This window comes from Taudactylus pleione, unplaced genomic scaffold (assembly GCF_031769625.1).
Source record: "Taudactylus pleione unplaced genomic scaffold, aTauple2 ptg000916l, whole genome shotgun sequence".
NCBI classification, from domain to species: Eukaryota; Metazoa; Chordata; class Amphibia; order Anura; family Myobatrachidae; genus Taudactylus; species Taudactylus pleione.
This window is the reverse complement of record NW_028285317.1, coordinates 1,830,769-1,852,459: the sequence shown is the minus strand read 5'-3', so window position 1 is coordinate 1,852,459 and position 21,691 is coordinate 1,830,769. Positions and strand designations below refer to the sequence as shown.

Here is a 21,691-nt window from a genome sequence, read left to right as displayed (position 1 = left end):
ATCATGCATTGAGCTGCCACACCCTGTTCTGCTCTTGAACATCAAACTTTAATTACTTCTGCAGATACCTGTGTGGAATTAATTATTTGGCTAGAAGGGAGTTTTTTTATTTTAATGTTTGTACCTCAATGAATTCAGCACAGGTTACTTCAATAGAAAAAGTGATGTATGGGAGCATTTGGTACCAGGTGGAAGAACTTTATAATCTGTTTTATAAACTAATGACTGCCAACCTTGAAAATAAAATAAAAAACATTAACTAAAAGTAAACCCAAAGGTACATTATTGAGTTGTTTCATACAAAACAAATAACAACCAATCACACATTTTTGCACCCATTAGTCTAAATTTTGCTAAAATATGATTGGTTCCCCTCAGATTACACTTTCTATATATATATCTATGGGTGATGATGCAGTCAAACCATTCTGAAAGAACTTCTTAGAACATCTAAATACTTTTTGAATTATAATGTTGTAGCCCAAGTTGTAAATTTGTTTTTCTTTATAGTATTTATACATTTTTTGTTTGCACTAATTTTCTAGGTATATTTGGCAATCGTCATGTCTGCAGGTGTTGGAAAAATCCTGAGCTTGCCTATACTAAAACCTGTGGCACACAGAAAAGATACATTGTCAGCTCAGATCGTCTTTATGTTCTTCCTATACAAAGAGTGCCATGTAACACGTTTCATGTATTGCAGGTAGATCCCATAAGGATATAATTAACCTAATATGTTACCCTTAATTTCTAACTGTAGGGTCAGGATCAGACATCAGAACACATTGCTGTTTTATGTTCACTGCTGGCTTCCAGAACTTAATGGACAACACATTGTTGTACTGTACGTGTTTTGCACAGGAAGCTCCTAGCAGATGACAACAATATGTCCTCCAGATTAGCACAAGTGGAAAGAGCTGCGAGGGATGTAAAGGTGGTGATATAAATCACTGCATACATTTATACCCTGTATAACATACATAGAGTGCACATTGCACTGCATACATTTATACCCTGTATAACATACATAGAGTGCACATTGCACTGCATACATTTATACCCTGTATAACATACATAGAGTGCACATTGCACTGCATACATTTATACCCTGTATAACATACATAGAGTGCACATTGCACTGCATACATTTATACCCTGTATAACAAACATAGAGTGCACATTGCACTGCATACATTTATACCCTGTATAACATACATAGAGTGCACATTGCACTGCATACATTTATACCCTGTATAACATACATAGAGTGCACATTGCACTGCATACATTTATACCCTGTATAACATACATAGAGTGCACATTGCACTGCATACATTTATACCCTGTATAACATACATAGAGTGCACATTGCACTGCATACATTTATACCCTGTATAACAAACATAGAGTGCACATTGCACTGCATACATTTATACCCTGTATAACATACATAGAGTGCACATTGCACTGCATACATTTATACCCTGTATAACAAACATAGAGTGCACATTGCACTGCATACATTTATACCCTGTATAACATACATAGAGTGCACATTGCACTGCATACATTTATACCCTGTATAACATACATAGAGTGCACATTGCACTGCATACATTTATACCCTGTATAACATACATAGAGTGCACATTGCACTGCAATGTGCCTTGGTGGTGCTTTGTTAGGAAGCTAGAAAATAAATCAATTGGTATATTTTTTTTATTGCTTTTTGTATTTTATTCGGTTATGATTAAACTGAGACGTGTAGAGTAGCACCGGGTGTGGCTTTCTTATAGGCATGCGTTTAAATGGAGTTAAAAGTACATTTCTTTTTTTGAAAAAAGATCTAAACTTAAAACTGCATTTAAAAGAAAAGGTATATTTTTAAAGTACATTTTTCTTAGCAGTCCTCTTTAAAAACTTTATATACAGTACAGGTTGAGTCTCCCATATCCAAAATGCTTGGGACCAGGGGTATTTTGGATAACGGAATATTCCGTATTTTGGAATAATTGCATACCATAATGAAATATCTTAGGAATGGGACCCAAATCTAAACACAGAATGCATTTATGTTCTATATACACCTTATACAGACAGCCTGCAGGTAATTTTATACAATATTTTTAATAATTTTGTGCATCAATAAAAGTTTGTGTACATACATGAAATTCATTTATGTTTCATATACACCCTATACACACAGCCTGAAGGTTATTTTATACTGTATTTTAATAATTTTCTGCTTTAAACAATGTTTGTGTACATTGAACCATCAGAAAGCAAAGGTTTCACTTTCTCAGTCATGCTAAAAATATTCCGTATTTCGGAATATTTGGATATGGGAGACTCAACCTGTACTTTTCAAAATCTCTCTAGGGGTTGCAAAATATATGGTTGTAATTTACACAGACAACTCTGTGTGTAAGTGCAGCGGGGGAGGAGGAAGGGGTGGATATTACTTTAGACCATGCACAGAGGACTGTTCCAAAATGTCTTTACTTACAAAGTCACATGCCATGCAACTGTGGTTATCACGGTAGTCCATAGCACTGTTCAGAATTCTGAAACAATAGCATCCTGAAGCAACAAACCAAGGAAAATGTTAAATAGCATTTTTAAATAGCCTACCACAATAATTTGTTTCGTAGGAATGCTTCTGCATATGGGGTGTAACAGTAAAGGCCCCCACACGTGGTGCGATTTTTTAATTTTTTTAACGATTTGGCCGTTTTCGACCAAATGGAACGACAAATAGTTCAAAAAGTGCCGTGTGTGGGCATGATAACGATGCCGATGTGCGCTGCCGCTGATCGAGGTCGCTGATCTATTGAACCTGCAGAAATACAGCATATCGACCTGTCATTCACGATTTGGCACACATAGGCCCTCATTCAGAGCCACTCGCTATTTGCGGTCGTTCGTTCTAAAACAAGGGCTGGCTAGTCAAATGAACCGTTCGCTGTTTGCGGTCTGTTCACGCCTCTAGGTCTGAACGAGCGAACAAAACTTGCGTTCGTTTTTTGGAAAAATACGCCCCCTGGCCGCTCGCATCCTACGTCATGTCCGCTATTTATTAGATTAATCAAGTACATCGAACAGGGTATGAACTGCTCGCTATTCTTGTGGTTGGTTTTTGCTACCACAATTTTGCGAGCAGTTCTGGCTATAAGATAACCCAGTGACGTGGTCAATGACGCTGCTGTTTTAAATATGCACACCCATAAAACGCCCATTTTGACCTTTAAGCACGCCTGCGATCGGATCTCCACTCCCCATTTTCAAGCACCTTCCCCTGTTACCACCCACATACGCCTCTTTCTGTCACTCAAATTATCAGGCATTCGCTATTTTGCGAGCACATGAATTTCGGCCGCACTGAGTGGTTCGCGCATGCGTATAACGATCCGTACGCATGCGCAGTTGGGCAAACATCGCTCGGAGCGAACGAGCAGCCACTTGCGTCCGGCTCTGAATCAGGGCCATAGTTCCGTGTGTATGCAAGATGGACTGTATGTTGTCAATTTTCCTGGCCACTGCCCTCTTACTGTTTTGTGCCAGCATTGTGAGGTTGTTTGCTGCAAACGATATATCGTTAACGATCTGCAGTCGTTAACGACCCATCTATATCGTTTGATTCTCTGTAAAATCGTTCCATGTGTAGGCACAATATCGTTTGTCCGGGAGTGTACAGGAATTCAAAGGAAATTTGCAAACGATCCAAACTTTGATTTTCTAATAAATAGTAATAGTACATCATCAGATTACATCATGTTCTATCGGTATTTGAGTCATAACTCCTGTCTAACAGACCTTACTACCTACACACAGAATTTGATGTGTCGATGAAAGTGACGAAATTAATATCAGCCCATTTGTTTATACTGATATTATTTACTAACAATGCAGTAAAACAGCAGCAATTAACATTTATCTGTCAAGCAAAATTTAGCCAATCAAAAACACATGGTTACTGTGGGCTTAGGGCCTGATTCAGAGCCGGACGCTCTGACCAGAGCGCTCGCTCTGATTCAGGGCCCTCCTCCATGAAAATGGAGCGGCCTCCTGGCCGCTCGTATAGCTGTGGGTGACCACCCACAGCATATGCGAGCGGCCAAAAAGATGGTCGCGATGGTCTTGACCATCGCGACCATCTGACTTGCGACGGAGACCCTGCAGTAGGGTCTCCCTGCCACAAGCCCTGGAGTGATTTTGGCTCTATCAGATGTCAGTGGGGCCGGCTTCAGACGGTAGGCGTTCTCATGGGAACGCCTCCGTCTGGCAGGCACGCCCCCGGCACGCCCACCAAAGGGGGCGTGCTGTCAATAAACATCGACAGCACGCTCCCTTTGGTGCGAGACCCGGAGCGATGGAAAGCCCGTCGCTCCCCGGGTCTCGCGCATGCGCACGACGGAGCTCCCTCCGTCGTGCGCATGCGCAGTGGGGAACATCGACCCGCTTGCGAGCGTACTGCTGCTCGCAAGCGGGTCTAAATGACCCCCTTAGTGAAGATTTGCACTATTTTATAGTGTTCATAATTTAATTATATGTTTTGAGTGGAGACTCTTATATGTATTTCTGCTCATAACATGGTTGCATTCATTAAATGGTTTCTTTTCAAGAAATGTGTTTTATTTTATATAGACACATGTGGAATCTTTGTATACGTTTGTATTAAACCTCACATTTTGTTGCATTGTTGGGTTGCTGGGGACTCAAGTTTTCCAGTCTGTATAGCTGTTGTGTTCCTAAGCGGTAGATGACAGGCTTCCCACTCTGATAATGAAATACCCCCTGTGGCCAGGGATGGACTGGGGCTGTAAATACCCCCTGCGGCGCATGTACATAGCAAGGGGCGTGACTATTCCTCACATCTGCATGTCACAAGTCACAGGGGCGTGGCCTCACTGCCAGCAGCACAGAGGTGGAGGTGGAGTTGCTCGTCCAGGCTTTCTGTCGGCCTGAATAGCCCTTCTGCCATTTGCCAGATGTCCATAATTTTTGCTGACTTTTTACCCTGGACCCCTGAGAAGAGACTGTGGAGGCACCATGAGTCACATCATCGCAGCACTGGCCTCCTCTTGCGCAGCAGGGGGTGCAGCCATGATGATGTGCTTCACATCAATTCACACCATCAAGCAACTCATTTAGAATATTCAGGCAGGGATGGCCGTCGATGGGTTAACAATCAATGGTTGCCATCAATGGCATCATCGCTGGTTGACTTGGGTGGTATGAAACCATCAGCTGGCAACCATCGATGGTTTCATCCACCAATGGTCAGCACTGCTTTGATACTTGCCGGCTAGCGGGCCAATCACAAAACGGAGGCAGGACTTTGCGGGTCATGTCTGAGGCGGAGCTATGCTCCATGTCCTGACACATGAGGAAAAAAAAAACTTTGCGTTGCTCTGTGCCATTGATGGCAAAACCATCAATCATCAGTGGTTAACCATCGATGATTGCTAACCATCGATGGTCAATGGCCATCCCTATATTCGGGAGCTTCCCAGACATTTTGGAAAACTAAAGTAGGCAAGTATGGCCTGTGGTAGCGGAATGTGAGTGGATAACACATGGTATGTCCCATCTTGCACATTTCAAGTTGCTAAATATTATACAATCTACAGTGTCCCGGCATAAAATGATGTAATAGGGACAGCTGTGCATACCAGGAAACCTGGAATAGAGGACCACACCCCTGAAATCCTAGGGTTGGACAAGTGTGATAATGCATTTATAAACCTATTTTTAATTATTAGACCCCTTCAGAGGATAAGTGCAGCTGGAAATGGTCGCACAGTGCTACATGATTAAGCAAAGTAAAATAAGTAATTTTAGATGATTTTATTTATTAATTTTAGGGAATTGTGGGAAAAGAAAATTGGAGCCTTGTCTGTTTAGGATAAGGTCAATGCAGGCTACAGGCAGAAACTCCTGCTTATTGTTGCTGCGGGACATAGGGAATGTGCAGACTGGAGTGCTGGAACAATGGTGGCCTCTCACACTAATTATGTACAGGAAGAAACTATAGAGGAAGCAAAGAAGTTTTATCTGGAGGGACCAGTCTGCACAAAATACACTTAAGATATGTACATGTGGTTCTTAGGTGCCAGAAAGGCCATTTTTGTCCTAACCTAAAGCATACTTGCCAACTCTCCCTCATTGTGCAGGAGACTCCCTGAAATAGTAGCAATCTCCCTGTCTCCCTGAAGAGCGTACCAATCTCCCTCATTTCATCCTTACCCCCATTATGAAGCTGTTATATTGAAAAAAAACAGAGATATATACATTCAAATGGGATCATTAGTGTCATTTCCTTGCATTGGTAATTATAAGGCACAATGGTCCCTATGAATTTCTGAAAAGTATTAGTGTGTTTTCATCAACAAAAAGACCTTACTAACTGCTTTTGGGCTGGTTTACATTTGAATGTAAGTCAGGTTTAGGACATGCCTCTCAGATGTAACAGTACACGCCCATCACATATATGACATGCCTCTCAGATTTATCAGTACACGCCCACTGTAACACGCGCTCATAGGTGCTGCTTTCACAATCTCCCTGAAATGCTTTTTCAAAAGTAGGCAAGTATGACCTAAAGGGTATTTTTTTTTAACTGGGTCCAAGATGACTGCATGAGACTGAGGCAACTATTAGCTCTTGATCTCCTCTGACCTCACAGTCCATAGTTAGCTAGTTCAAATTATTTTATTTTTTTGCAGATCGCAGAGCGTATCTTTAGATCTCCCATTTTATCTGATGTACAGATGCTACCGTGGGTGGAATATTCAGTCCTCATGGCACAGAGCGTGCGGTGCGGGGCTCCCCTGAAGCTATGGTCCATCTCTGCACTGCACATCCTGCCCCTGTGATAGATACACCACTGCCTAAAAGGCTGTCTAGCCGAGCTCCAGGAGTGACTGAGATCAAATCCTGATAAAACAGAGGGACTCTTATGATAGGAGCTTTTTTGTAAAATAGGACTGTAGCTGTGCTAACTAACTAGGCTTAAGACTTGGTTTTGCGTTGCAAAACTCTGAGCATGTGCTGTATATCGGTGTTTTGCTCGATTGTAGTCTGACGCCTAAATATCCGGTATCAGTCATGATCCTATCTTTATTCTTTCCTCCTAGGCACCCAGCCAGGAGCATGTGATTTTCCTACACTCATATATACATTTGCATTGCACTCTATCTGGGTCTCCCAGAATAAGAACTGTAACTGTACATACAAAATTCAGCAGCCAGGCTGTTATTAACTAGTCCTGTTCCTGCCATATAACACATTGTTTCCCTTCACTAGCTGCCTGCAAGATTATTATAGTGTGAGGCTATTAAAGTAATATCGCTGTTGGTGGGTGCGCTTTATGTAATATGAGGGCTAGTAGAGGCTATTTATGTAATGTGGCTGTTCATGTAATGAAGTTGGGCCTATTTAATATGGGATATCAGTTTATTAAAAGTGGGAGTTATTAATGTGATTTGAGGTAAATGGAGATATGAATATTTATTAAAATATAGTAGGGTATAAAAGTGCCATGTTAGGGTCTCTGATAAATGTTGGGGCTAATAATTTACTGATGGGACTGTTGAAGTGCATGAAGCCTATTTGTTAAATCTGAGTGTTGTTCATTTAATTTCGGGGTTAGGGAAGTTTAGACTGTTCACATCTTGGTTAGCTTTACAGGTAGTCAGCCTCAGGTAGTCACCAGCAGCAGTGTCAGGTAGTCTGCATCACCAGCAGCAGTGTCAGGTAGTCAGCAGCAGCATCAGTTAGTAACCAGCAGCAGTGTCAGGTAGTCAGCAACAACATCAGGTAGTGACCAGCAGCAGTATCAGGTAGTCAGCAACACCAGCAGCAGTGTCTGGTAGTGACCCACCAGTAGTATCAGGTAGTCAGCAGCAGCAGTTTGTAACCAGCAGCTAGTGTCAGGTAGTCAGCAACAGCATCAGGTAGTGACCAGCGTAGGCGTCAGGTAGTGAGCAATACCAGCAGCATCATCAGGTAGTGACCAACAGCAGTGTCAGGTAGTCAGCAGCAGCAGTTAGTAACCAGCAGCTAGTGTCAGGTAGTCAGCAACAGCATCTGGTAGTGACCAGCCTAGGTGTCAGGTAGCCAGCAATACCAGCAGCATCATCAGGTAGTGACCAGCAGCAGTGTCAGGTAGTCAGCAACACCAGCAGCAGCATCAGGTAGTGACCAGCAGCAGTGTCAAGTAGTCAGCATCACCATCAGCAGCAGTTAGTAACCAGCAGCTAGTGTCAGGTAGTCAGCAACAGCATCAGGTAGTGACCAGCAGCAGTGTCAGGTAGTCAGTATCACCATCAGCAGCAGCAGTTAGTAACCAGCAGCAGTGTCAGGTAGTCAGCAACAGCATCAGACCAGCAGCAGTGTCAGGTATTCAGCAACACCAGCAGCAGCATCAGGATAGTGACCAGCAGCAGTGTCAGGTAGTCAGCAACACCAGCAGCAGCATCAGGTAGTGACCAGCAGCAGTGTCAGGTAGTCAGCAACAGCATCAGGTAGTGACCAGCAGCAGTGTCAGGTAGTCAGCAACACCAGCAGCAGCAGCTAGTGACCAGCAGCAGTGTCGGGTAGTCAGCATCACCAGCAGCAGTTTCAGATAGCGTCCTTATGTGCTGCGACAGCTTAGCGATAGCAATGGATTAGCATACTATCGCTGTTAGACTGGGTGCGTAATTGCAATAGCAGTTGTGATCAGTAGTGAATCAGGCCCTAGGATAACACTGGCCCTGTCATACTAGTCTAAAACCTCTTTTTCAGTTTTAGTCTGAACCTCCTTCTCCCACACTATAGTGCTGTAGTTGGTTCTTCCTGTGCACTCCAGGCTTGATTGGAGGGTGCCATGCCCCCTCCTCCTCCTCCTCCTCCTCCTCCACGGTCTCCAGCAACTGCTTTGCAAGTATAACCTCTAGGCCTGCCATTAACCCATCAAACAGTTCTCTTCCTCCGCCTTGATGCCGGCAGACAGGCCGCTATTCATTTATTGCATAATGGCGGTGGCAGGTTGGCGCCGGGCCCCCTAGGACTGCCAGGCCCTAGGTGCCCATCTGTACCACCTTATCTGTAATCCAGCTCTGGGCAGTAGGGACTATGTAATGCTGCTATCCCAATCCACCCCTGCCAGCAGCTCTTACCCTGCTGTGATTTCTATTGGAGTTGGGGTTAAGGACCTGCTCCCCCCAGACCACCTCACGGACAAATGAGGGTGGGCACTTGGGGCAATGAGCCAGGAGCGTTTAGTTGGTGGAACAACATGATCTGGGTGCCAGCTTAACTGTTGGGCGCTGCACGGCACCGATCTATATTCATGCTAAGCTGTCATCTCCACTGTCCGCTCCTGCTGCATATCATAGGGCAGACTAGATGGGCCAAGTGGTTATTTTCTGCTGTCAAATTCTATGTTTCTATAGTGACCGACCCTCCCCCTACCTCCTTCCTCGTGGGTGGACAGAGCAGTAGGGTGTGTGCGATAATTCAAAAGCAGGCTGTCTGCTGTCCCTGGCTCTTCTGTTAGTTAACATTAGTAGAAGCAGTGAGTAAAGTAGTCTGTGCTTTTGATCACAGGGTGATGTCTCAGCTCCTAGTCTTTGATAGGCTGGGGTCATGCTCTGGTGATCCAGCCTATCAGTGACTGGTAGCCCCTTTATCATGTGATCACAGGTGAGGACGCCAGCTGCTATTTCTGCTGCTTCTACTGTGTACGGTTGGGGTTGAATCACCAACCGATGATGGGTTATTTTAGGAAGTTGATGGTGGTGGACTTAATGAAAGAGGTGATTAATTGTATTGGTGGTTGTGGAGGAAAGGATATAATGACAGGTAGGAGTTATGAAGGGGGTGATAAATAACAGGTGAGGGGGTAAGAAAGGTGTTAATGAGTGGATGGATGGTGAAGAGGGATGGCGGCACCTGATCAGGTGATGGCTTTGATTAACATGGCATCTTGCTACACCTCTGCACTCTCATCACATAGGGAGGTGGTAGGGGAGTAGATATGATAAGTGGAGAGAGGGGAGGGCATATGCCACATAAGTTACCCAATTTTATTCCCCCGTCATATGGGGGAAGGCCCAGTCATTACCTTTGCACACATGCAAACTAAATTCATTAAGTGTTCCAAATACAATACTTTGCAATTGGGAGCAAACAGAGTCATAAAACACGACGGGGTATTGACACATAGGCAAAGAGGGAAGAGGGCTCTGGTCCTGATTCAGAGCCGGACGCCATTTGAGCTCGCTCAGAAAAAGGGGCCGGCTATTTAAATTGACCGCTCGCTCTTTGCGGTCTGTTGACGCCTCTATGTCTGAGCGCGCGAATGAAACATGTGCTCGCTATTTTGTAAAGACGCCCCTTGTCCGCTCACATCCTACGTCATCTCCGCTATTTATTAGATTAATCGAGTACATCGAAAGGCGTATGAACTGCTCGCAGTGCTTGTGGTTGGATTTTCCTACCGCAATCACTGCGAGCAGTTCAGGCTAAGAAACAACCAAGTGACGTGGTCGATGACGCTGCTTTGTTAATTATGCACACCCTTAAAACGCCCGTTTTGACCGTTTGGCACGCCTGCGTTCGGATCTCCACCACCCGTTTTCAAGCACCTTCCCCTGTTACCACCCACAAACGCCTCATCCTGTCACTCAAATTAGCAAGCATTCGCAATTTTGCGAACACACACGTTTTCCGACCGCACTGACTGGTTGGCGCATGCGCATTATGACCCATACGCATGCGCAGATGTGCGAACATCGTTCGGAGCGAACGAGCGGCCGCTTACGAGTGGCTCTGAATCAAGCCCTCTGTTCACAAGCTGACAATGAAAATGGGAACAGACTGCATATTGGCCACCCGTAGTGCATTGGGAAAAGTGCTTAATGGGGGTCAGTAGGCTGTTTGAGTATACAGTAAAACGATGATAACACAGGTGACGTTACTTACCAGATTTAATGGGACCTGATGCTTGCAAGTTGAATTGGTGCGGCCTATCTGTGTACCAATGCACAGCACATTTCTGCCAGCAAGCCTGTCAGCTTCTTTCAAGTGCATAAGCCTTCTAATATGGTATAGAGGTGGAAAACCATGGTGGACATTTTAGTTATTTCATATGTTATTCAACTCTATTCTGCACAAACTGTTATGCACAGTATATTATTGTCAAATAGCGGCTTTACTTGCCCTTACAGTGGTAAAATTAGTCATCACATAAAGGATGTCCTATCTATGTTTTTTTGAAAGTGTTTATGCTACATTTTTATCACTATCCCTGACAACCATACTTCACCCACGCTCCAGGAATTTCCGAGAGGCTCACAAAGTTGAGAAGAGCCTCCTGGCTCTGCGGAGGCAGGGGCATGGATGATGCGACTCACAGCATCACATTCAAACCCCACAAAAGCAGCTCGCGGGCACACGCCTCGCGCCATGCGTGGCACGATTTGCTGCGTATACAGCAAAGATATAGCAGGACACATCTGTAGCAAAATCACTATTGTCTCACGATCAGGGGCCCCATTATTTGGCACTTTGTAACGTTTGCTCTTCAAAGTATAAATGCCTGGGGAAGTTTCAAAATACACAGCATGCAGTGGAACGGTTGTCAACAAAACTGGCTGGTTGTCTGCATTGACAACAGTATAGAGTCTATATCGTAATAGGTTTCCAGACTGTTCTAGAAGGGACATTTGCTATGGCCAGCATAGGCAATAGTGGCTGAACTTCAGGGATCCTGATCATTGGACTCTGGGCCTGATTCAGTCCTGCTCTCGAGCACATAGCGCTCGCAAGCGGGTCGACGGTGGGGTACTGCGCACACGTGGCGTGCGCCGCGCACATGTGCAAGCCCCAGAGCGAGAGAGAAATTCTCTCACTTCGGGACTCACTACAAAAGGCGGCTGTCGATGTTCATCAACAGCTCAGCCCATTTTGTAGGCGGGGAGGGGGGTGGCTACACAAACGGAGGCGTTCTGCCGTTTGAGGGAGGCACCACTGACATCACCAGTGGAGAGCTTCCTGCTCTGTTAGAGCAGGAAGCTCTCTGGTGCTTGCGACGGACGAGACCCTACCACAAGGGTCTCGTCGCAAGCCCCGATGGTCGCGAAGGTTGCGACCATTGCGACCATCACCTGGCCGCTCGCAAAAGCTGTGGGTGGTCGCAACAAAAAACATATAAAAACGCCCTGATTCAGAGCGAGTGCTCTTCAAGAGCGTCCGGCTCTGAATCAGGCCCTCTGTCTGGATTTGCAGGTAAAATAATGACTGTAAATGAGACCTCGAAATTAAACCCTTAAATACATATATATTGTGACAGCAGAAAAAGGGATATTGACACATAATTGAGTGTAACATTAGCTTAGTACAAATTTTGTACTTCATTATATTTCTGGCACCTTCATCCTGTCAAAAACTGTCCACCTATAAGATGTTGCAGAGAGGTGATAAATCGCACTATAAAACCTCTGAGAAGCAATAAAAACAATAAATCACATCATATAGATAGGACATTAAATATACATTAGTAGGAAAAATGAGTGGAAGATTTCAGACGACTCTTAACTTGATCTTGATAAAGTTCCATCAGTCAAAAGGTGGTTACTGGAGATTTCAATTTTTATTACAATTATCTTTTCATTTTCTCCTGATTAAAACTGGCTGCTGTTGTCTATCATGACCGTTATTTCATTGGGAGTTATTAGCATTGTGTGGACATGATTAATGGTGGGGCAATGCTGATGAATGCACTTTGGGCCTGATTCAGAGCCGGACGCTATTTGCGGTCGTTCATCCAGAAAATAGGGGTGGCTATTCAAATGAACTGTTCGCTCTTTGCGGTCTGTTCACGCCTCTATGTCTGAACGAGCGAACAAAACTTGCGGTCGTTTTTTTAAAAAATACGCCCCCTGGCCGCTTGCATCCTACGTCATGTCCGCTATTTATTAGATTAATCGAGTACATCGACCAGTGTATGAACTGCTCGCTATTCTTGTGGTTGGTTTTTGATACCACAATCTTGCGAGCAGTTCTGGCTATAAAATAACCCAGTGACGTGGTCAATGACGCTGCTGTATTAATTATGCACACCCTTAAAACGCCCGTTTTGATCTTTAAGCACGCCTGCGTTCGGATCTCCACTCCCCGTTTTCAAGCACCTTCCCCTGTTACCACCCACATACGCCTCATTCTGTCACTCAAAATAGATGCATTCGCTATTTAGCGAACAAACGATTTTTGGCCGCACTGACTGGTTCGCGCATGCGTATTACGATCCGTACGCATGCGCAGTTGGGCAAACATCGCTCGGAGCGAACGAGCTGCGCTTACGAGCGGCTCTGAATCAGGCCCTTTGTTTCCTAAATTTCATTAGCTATAAGTTGGCTGGGAATTAGTAGGCCCAATCCCCTTTGAGACATCCATCTCTTTGTTGCCCAAGCCTAAAGTAGTTATTTTTTCCCCATAATGTATCAGCTCTGGAAACACTCTTTATTTGCTCGCCGGTATAACAGGAACATGTTCACCCTATCAACCTATTGTATGTTCTTTATCACGCGCAGTGCCTCCTCCCAACCACTAAGTATGTTGAGGAATCCACCAGCCCACTTGTTAGGTTTAGTCAAGGTCTGCGCCACTCCACTGAAGAGGAGTGTTCTAGCGTGTGTTGTTGCCCCTTTGAGTTTTAAGGGGAATACAGAATCCCCTTTGGGGTAATAGTGTAAGAAAGTTAAACTTTCAGTGAACCTGCAACCAAGAGTTTATCTTTCGTTACACTACACTTAGATTTTGTAAGGTCTAAAAATACGAGAGTTCTAACCCTACCATAGCCATTTAATTGCGGCCTGAGTACATGATTGACAAGTTAGGTAGCCAATCATGGTCGTAACTAGGTTTGTTCGACCGATGCTGTCGCACAGGGTACAGAGCTTTGGCGGCGGCACCAAGATGGACAGGTTGGCACTTCTGTTTGCCCACATATTTACATTACATTGACCATAAATAATTTGATTTGGTGCTGAACGACCAACCTGAGGCACCCCTGCAAGAGTCTCGAGGCACCCCAGGGTGCCGCGGCGCACAGTTTGGGAACCACTGCTGTAGCCAATGGTGAAGAAAGGGGGAGTGTTGTGTCTTGTATATAAGGAACTGGCGGCTTCCACTCTCCCTCCCTTGTTTTGTTTTTTCTATGCCGTTATGGTGGTGGCGGTAGTACAGCTGTATGGTATGAGTTATTACATTTATTACTGGGTGCACTCTTCTTATATGATTTTATAGCTAATTAAAATGTCCCTCTCGGGCATTAACAGAAGCCAGTCCAGGTGAGTTATTGATTTTTGGAGAGTTGAAGACCACTGTATGAATCTATGTTTGTCTTGTTGTTGTCAATCGTTTTGTTGTCCGCCACCATATTAACTTTAACCACAATCATTATTAAAGAATAGCATTAATAATTCAATTCCAATTCAGTTTCTAAATGTAAAGCTGCATACACACTTAGCGATATGCTCCATGAGCGATATCGTTAAGTGTTTCCCCTGCACTGCCGGGCTCAATGTCATTAACGACTCTGAGCATATACACTGAGCGATATCGTTCAGTGACGGCACCTTCCCTCATCCCCGGACTTGCAGAACCTGACGATATCATCAGGTTGCCCTCTGCAAGTACGGGCGATGAAAGACATCGTAAACGATCCGCGGGAGCGCGCATTGTTAACGATGTTTTGCATATGCACTGGACAATATTGAACGCGAGGAACGATAATGATATCGTTATCGTTCATACCGTCCAACTTATTGACTAGTGTGAATGTGGCTTAACTTTCATTTTAATCCCAACTCTGGTTGTCCAGCTGCATTTATTAGCTATAGGTATTAGTGATAAGTATTCGAGTGGGCTTGTGTGAGCTTGGCAGTCTGTGCTCATTCATTCCCCTGTTTTGAGCCGCTTTGGCTCCTCTACATCATCCTACATTTCAATACTCATTAATCTATTGAAATAGTTTTCAGTGTTCCGATTTCTTTTCATGAACTTGGCTTGCACAGTACCCTCCCGTTCCTGTTGTACTAAATATCATCTATTAAGAATTTAGAAATATTAATGGTAAAAACATTTAACAAACGCTATTAGAAAATAAACACTTGTAAGAACACAATAAGCATAGCATAAAATATTTGGATACTTAGGGCCTGATTCAGAGCCGAATGCTCTGAAAGAGCGCTCGCTCTGAATCAGGGCGTTTTTTTTTTTTTTCTGTGCGGCCTCCTCGCTTAGCTATTGCGAACGGCCAGGTGATGGTCTCGACCATCACGACCATCGGGGCTTGCGACGAGACCCTTGCGGTAGGGTCTCGTTCCCGCAAGCCCCAGTGAGCTTCTGGCTCTTAATAGATCACTCGTGATGTCAGTGGGGCCGCCCCCAAACGGCAGGCATTCCTTCTGGCCAGCCACCCCCCCTGCCCGCCTCCAAAATGGTGCAAGCTGTTGATCAAAATCGACAGCCGCCCCCTTTTGGTGCGAGACCCGGAGTGACGGAGCCCCCGTCGCTAGCCGGGTCTCGCGCATGCGCACGTCGGAGCCGGCTCGGCGTGCGCATGCGCAGTGGCCAAACATCAACCTCTGAATCAGGCCCTTAATGCGCCCGTCTATAATAATTCTCTCTGTTTGCAGCATGATCAAACGCTTCCCGGGAAAAAAAATAGGCATTAATACCACATTATTAGCTTAAACTAAGCGGAATTGATTCTAAAGTCCTACTATTGTACTAAGCCATGTTGTAATATGTTTAATCACAATGACTTGGGGTGGATATATATATATATATATATATATATATATCAAGAAGCCTGATTTAGCATTTATTGCTATTACCGTTCTCAAAGTTGACGATCTTCAGCTTGGACAGCCCTCTCCTTAGTAAGTCTAGGATAGGGGTTTCATACACGCGGCCCCCAAGCTGCTGTGGGACTACATATACCAGCATGACCTGCTACAGTTTTATCATATCCTAATAGCAAAACTGTGGCAGTGAATGCCGGGATGTGTAGTTCCACTGCAGCTGGAGGGTCGCATGTTTTGACACCCCTGGTCTACAACACGTGTTTTAATTTATAGCTATATTATTGAAAATTAATAAATTCGACATATATACGAAAGAAATTTCTTTTATTCCCTGTATCATTGCCTGATGTTTTCCAGGAATTTGTTTTCAAATCTCATTCCCTTCTTAGCTATTAAATCCAACCTGGCCTGGCACACACAACAAGTATAATTGCTGGTGCAAATACTCTAAATCCAAGGTTTAATTCCTAACACTAAGTTTAAGATGGTGAACATAGCCATTATTGCCGACCATGTTATTATTATTATTATGTTTTTTTTTTTTTTAAAAACACAGCATTTATTTATTTTTAAAAACCCTCTCCCCTCTTGTGCTTCTCTTCACTTTCATCTACTTCTTACTCCCCACCAGGGCACCTAACACTTGGTTGCTTTGCGCTGTTGCTTATCTGGGTGTTATGGTCGCTAATGTAGCAATGTATATTATCCATGTCCTTGTCCTGTAATGTATTGTAATATAAGTCACTGGTCAACCTATTCGTTTATGTAATATGTAAGGAGCTGCGGAACACTTGTGGCACCATATAAATAATTGATGATAATAATAAAATTACACAGTTCGGGTGTCCACAGCTGGATTCATGTAATGTACCATCAGAATGAGGCATGCAGTGGTTGGCAAACATCGCAATCCTGCCATCGAATGGAAAAACCATTTCCATCGAGCCAGGGACATCGATGGTTGCCAACCATTGGTTTCCGATGTCCATCCCTATGGTGGATATACCACTGAAGGCAGAGTATCTTTATATCTCAAGTTATCTTCCTATTTTATAATGAATGTGTTTTGTTGTTGCTGTTGTTGTTTCTAATTTCTTTGTGTCTAGTAACAATCATGTGCTTTCTCCTCCATATGTGACTTATTCAGTGGGAAGATAGATTACTGTTCTATTAGATTAAACCAATTCATACACCAATTTGGTTTTTATTATATTAGTTAGTTTGTTGTAGTGCTCCTCCTGTGCTTATAGCAGTTTATGGCAACTTTTAATAATAGACTAAACATCTTCTTTACCACCTACAGCAGGGGTCTTCAACCTTTAAGGCAGTGTGGGCCACATAAAAAAATTAAATGAAGCCGAGGGCCACTAAGCTATACTGCGGTATTTAAACTCTGCCCCCTCCTCACACAATTATGACCCATAACTGCCCCTCCTACAATTTTAATTTGTCTCATAACTGCCCCACTCTGCAGTGCCCCTTATACAGTGCCCCCAGTAGAGGTCCCCCCTATGCAGTGGCCACAGTAGTGGTCCCCATTATGTAGTGCCCCGAGCAGTAGTCCTCCCCTGCTGTGCCCCCAGTAGTAGCCCCCTCCATGCAGTGCCCCTTATATAATGCCCCCAGTAGCAGTCCCCCCTATGCAGTGCCCCTTATATAATTCCCACAGTAGTAGTCCCCCCTATGCAGTGCCCCCACTAGTGGTCCCCCTTATGCTGGCCCCCAGTAGTGATGCCCCCTATGCAGTGCCCCCAGTAGTGTTCCCCCTTATGCAGGCCCCCAGTAGAGATGCCCCCTATGCAGTGCTCCTTATACAGTGCCCCCCAGTAGTGGTCCCCCTTATGCAGACCCCCAGTAGTGATGCCTCCTATGCAGTGCCCCTTATACAGTGCCACCACTAGTGGTCCCCCTTATGCAGGCCCCCAGTAGTGATGCCCCCTATGCAGTGCCCCTTATACAGTGCCCCCTGTAGTGGTCCCCCTTATGCAGGCCCCCAGTAGAGATGCCCCCTGTGTAGTGCCCCTTATACAGTGCCCCAGAAGTGGTCCCCCTTATGCAGGCCCCCAGTAGTGATGCCCCCTATGCATTGCCCCTTATATAGTGCCCCCAGTAGTGGTCCCCACCTATGCAGTGCCCTCAGTAGTGGTCCCCCCTATGCAGTGCCCTTTATATAGTGCCCTCAGTAGTAGTCCCCCCCCCTATACAGTACCCCCAGTAGTGGTCCCGCCCCCCCCCAGCAGTCCCCCAAGTAGTAGTCCCCCCCCCCCCCCTCATAACGTCTCTCCCATTACCCACTGCGGGAGCCGGAAGCCCGGCTCCTGCAGTGGGCGCAGCAGCCAATGAGAGTCTGTCTGACTCTCATTGGCTGCCTGTCAAAACAAACACACTGCTGCCGGCGCCGGCGGCGCTGTGTTTGTTTCTCTCTGTAGTGCAGACTGCACTTACTGCGGTCTGCACTGCAATAAGCCTCGGCGGGCCACAGGGAATGGCTCTGCGGGCCATCCGCGGGCCACGGGTTGAAGACCCCTGACCTACAGCAAAGCTAACCGTGGCATATGCAGTATGTAAGAAGGTACAGTACTAGCCAACATATTAAACTACAACAAGAATTTTATATGTTTGGTCCTTTTATGTCTGTATAAAAATAAATGAAAATTATGTTTATAACATGAACTCCTAATACCATCAGGTTACTTTTGTTTCTTTTCAGCATCACTCTTGAAGGGACTGAAACATGCTAACATTGTCCTACTCCATGACATCATCCACACCAAGGAGACGCTCACGCTGGTCTTTGAATATGTGGTAAGTTATTATTACAGGAATGAGCAGTGACTGTCAGCATAAGCCAGTTGCCTTTAACAGCGATCACATCATACTGTACATGTGATGGTACATACTGTGTTACTGTGTTAGCAATGCATACTGACATTTAATTGAATGAGTGTTAGAATGATAATTGGACATTTTCTAAGGGGTGTGAAAACAGGGGAAGTGCTTACGCTAATGACAGCTATTTATAATTTGATGTCCGGAGCTCACACTGAGATGAGGGAGAAAATACTACACTGATACAGGTTTAATGGATTTTGCTCATCTGGATAAATGAAATGACTAATAAAGGTGTGAATATTAGTAAGAGAGGAAAATGTAGTGGTTATCTATGATTTAGTTCTGGTTTCGGCCTCCACTTTGAGTAGGCAACCTGTTACTGTTAAGTTGTGGTTGAATGAAAGCTCCCAGAATTTCTGGCACCTAGAGGTATATAATATTTACTAACGTGCGCAGACTTGCTTACCTTTAGGCTGTCCCTTCCGGGAGGGGACAGCCTGGACGACACTCCTCTCACAGCAGGTGGGCGGAGCGGGGGGCGTGGCGGCTCAACAAGTCATCGTGGCCCCGCCCCCCGCTGTTCAGAGCCCGTAATACAGGCACTGTACTGCGGGGGGCGGGGCTTCGATGACGCGATTTAACGCGAATCGCGTCATCTAATCCCCCGGACTGCATATTAAGTGGCTGGCAACGGGGGGTGTGGGATGGCTGCGGCTGGTTCCGGGAGACTTGCCTTGCCTTCCGGGTGGTCAGGAGCGGCACCCGATTTTCGGGAGGCTCCCGACCAAATCGGGAGGGTAGGCAAGTATGACGTGCGGGTTTTTAGAAGTGGAGATATTGCCCATAGCAACCAATCAGATTCTACTTAACATTTAACTAGCACCTTCTACTGTAGAAGATAATAAATTTGTGCTGCAGAGCTGCGTTTTTGCATTCCAGTACAGTTGCCATCTTTATGGGCCTGATTCTAAATCAGATGGATATCTGCTCATTGATGCAGAGAGCAATTTTTACCATATTCAGACTCGTAATAAGCCTGGCTTAATATCAATAGTAGAGATGTGCGTCGACCCTCGTGTTTTGGTTTTGGATCTCCCCTGGTTTTGGATTTTTTTCCTTGGTGTTTTGTTTTTCAGTTTTGGTTTTGAATCTTGATTTTTTTATTTAAATATCATAAAAACAGCTAAAATCACATAAAATGGGCCTGTTTTTGTTCCTACAGTATTATTAACCTCAATAACATTTCCAGTCATTTCCAATCAATTTTGACCGCCTCACAATATTATTTTTTTCATCTAGTTAAGGCCAAAACGTTGCATCCAGCTAGCTGGCTGACTAAGCTAAGCGACACAGTGGGTGGCACATGTGGCAGTTCAGCTTCCAAGTTCCAGCACAGATACAGTGCGTTATACAGTGTGAGTTGGATACACCAATAGTGCACTTAGTGACAGCAGTGTCTGCAGTGCGGGGTGCTGGAGGTGTCCTCAATGCGAGAGTGCCAGTGGTGTCTTCAATGCGGAAGTGCCGTCAGTGTTGGCAGAGTGGGGGCCCTGGCAGTGTCCTGAGTGCATAGTGCCGGCAGTGTCGGCAGAGCTGGAGTGCCAGCGTTGTCCTCAGTGCAGGAGTGCTGACAGTGTCGGCTGTGCAGGGATGCCCTCGGTGTGAGAGTAGCGGCAGTGCGGGGTCGCTGATGGAGTCCTCAATCCATGGGGCAGTAGTGCGGGGGTGTCGGCAGTGCAGGGGTGTTCTCATTGCAGGGTGCAGGCAGAGCGGGGGTGCCAGCGGTGTCCACAGTGCATGTGTGCTGAAAATGTCGGTAGTGCAGGGGTGCTGGTGGTGTCCTCAGTGTGGGAGTGCCGGCAGTGTGGGGGTCACTGACGGTGTCCTCAGTACGTGGGGCAGCAGTGCAGGGGTGCCGGCAGTGTCGGCAGCAGGGGATGTTGCCAGTGGGGGTGTCGGCAGCGAGGGTGCCGGCGTTGTCAGGCAGCGGGGGAAGGCGGGCGCCATCTTCTTTTGCTTCCTGTGTGTATATTAAATTACCATAACGCTGATTGGCTTAGAGCCGTGACAGACGGCTCTCTCAGCCAATCAGTGTTAAGCCCGCTCAATACAAGACCTCGCGACCTGTCAGCGGGATCGCGAGGTTTTGCCTCGGGTGAGGGATCCGGGGCAGGCAGGGAGATCTGAGCTTGGCTCGGATCGCCCCGGATCCCCAAAATTCTGGTGGGTTCGGTTCTCTGAGAACCGAACCCGCTCATCCCTAATCAATAGTGGTTATAAATTCATACAGCATTTAAAAGGTACTGTAAACTCCAGGTGAGAGCCATAGTAAATTATGTTCAGAGACTTAGATTATATGTTACAGAATAAAATTCCATAATTCCTTAGTATGTAGCAAAATGCATGTTATAAAATCAAATTATTGACCTTGCAGATGGCCCAAGAAGAATGGTGTCCAAATTTGCATCTAACAATAAAGCAAACAGGACAATGCTTTTATTCTTCTTTGGTGTTTTAGGTGTAGAACCATGAGAGATCTGGGCTTGTAAACTGTGGCTGGTAAACTGTGGATTTGTATAGAAAGACAGAAGGAAAAATATTCGCTTTTATATAGTAGATAGTAGATATAGAAAAGAAAAAATAGTAGATAAGCTAAATCCTTTTCTAATTCCGTACCTGACCTGTAGAGGGCGAATGCTATGCAAAAATTGTGGTTTTTAATGAATTAAAAATGAACAGTAATTAATTTCAATATCAAATTTTTTTAGTTGCCTCCACCGTGTTTTAATACGTTCGTATGTTAAATTTCACGATCTTGGGATTGTGAACTGTTGATTTGTATAGAAAGACAGAAGGACAGAATGACAGACAAATTTTCGATTTTATATGGTAGAGATATATATATATATATATATATATATAATAGCGTTCCCGCAAGGCTGTTTTAGCGGGGCGCGGCGCCCTGTCCTCCAGAAGGAGGGCAAAAAGCGCCCTGCCCTCAC

General features: G+C 45.1%; 1 protein-coding gene across 4 annotated transcripts in view; it reads left to right on the top strand.

Moving 5' to 3' along the window:
• Positions 1-21,691, top strand: part of CDK14 (cyclin dependent kinase 14) — a 691,508-nt gene that overhangs the window by 205,735 nt on the left and 464,082 nt on the right. For all 4 annotated transcript variants that reach the window (XM_088459604.1, XM_088459603.1, XM_088459605.1 and 1 more), the window contains one exon: positions 18,568-18,662. In XM_088459604.1, coding sequence (XP_088315730.1) covers positions 18,568-18,662 — 95 coding nt within the window. The remainder of the gene's footprint in view (positions 1-18,567; positions 18,663-21,691) is intronic.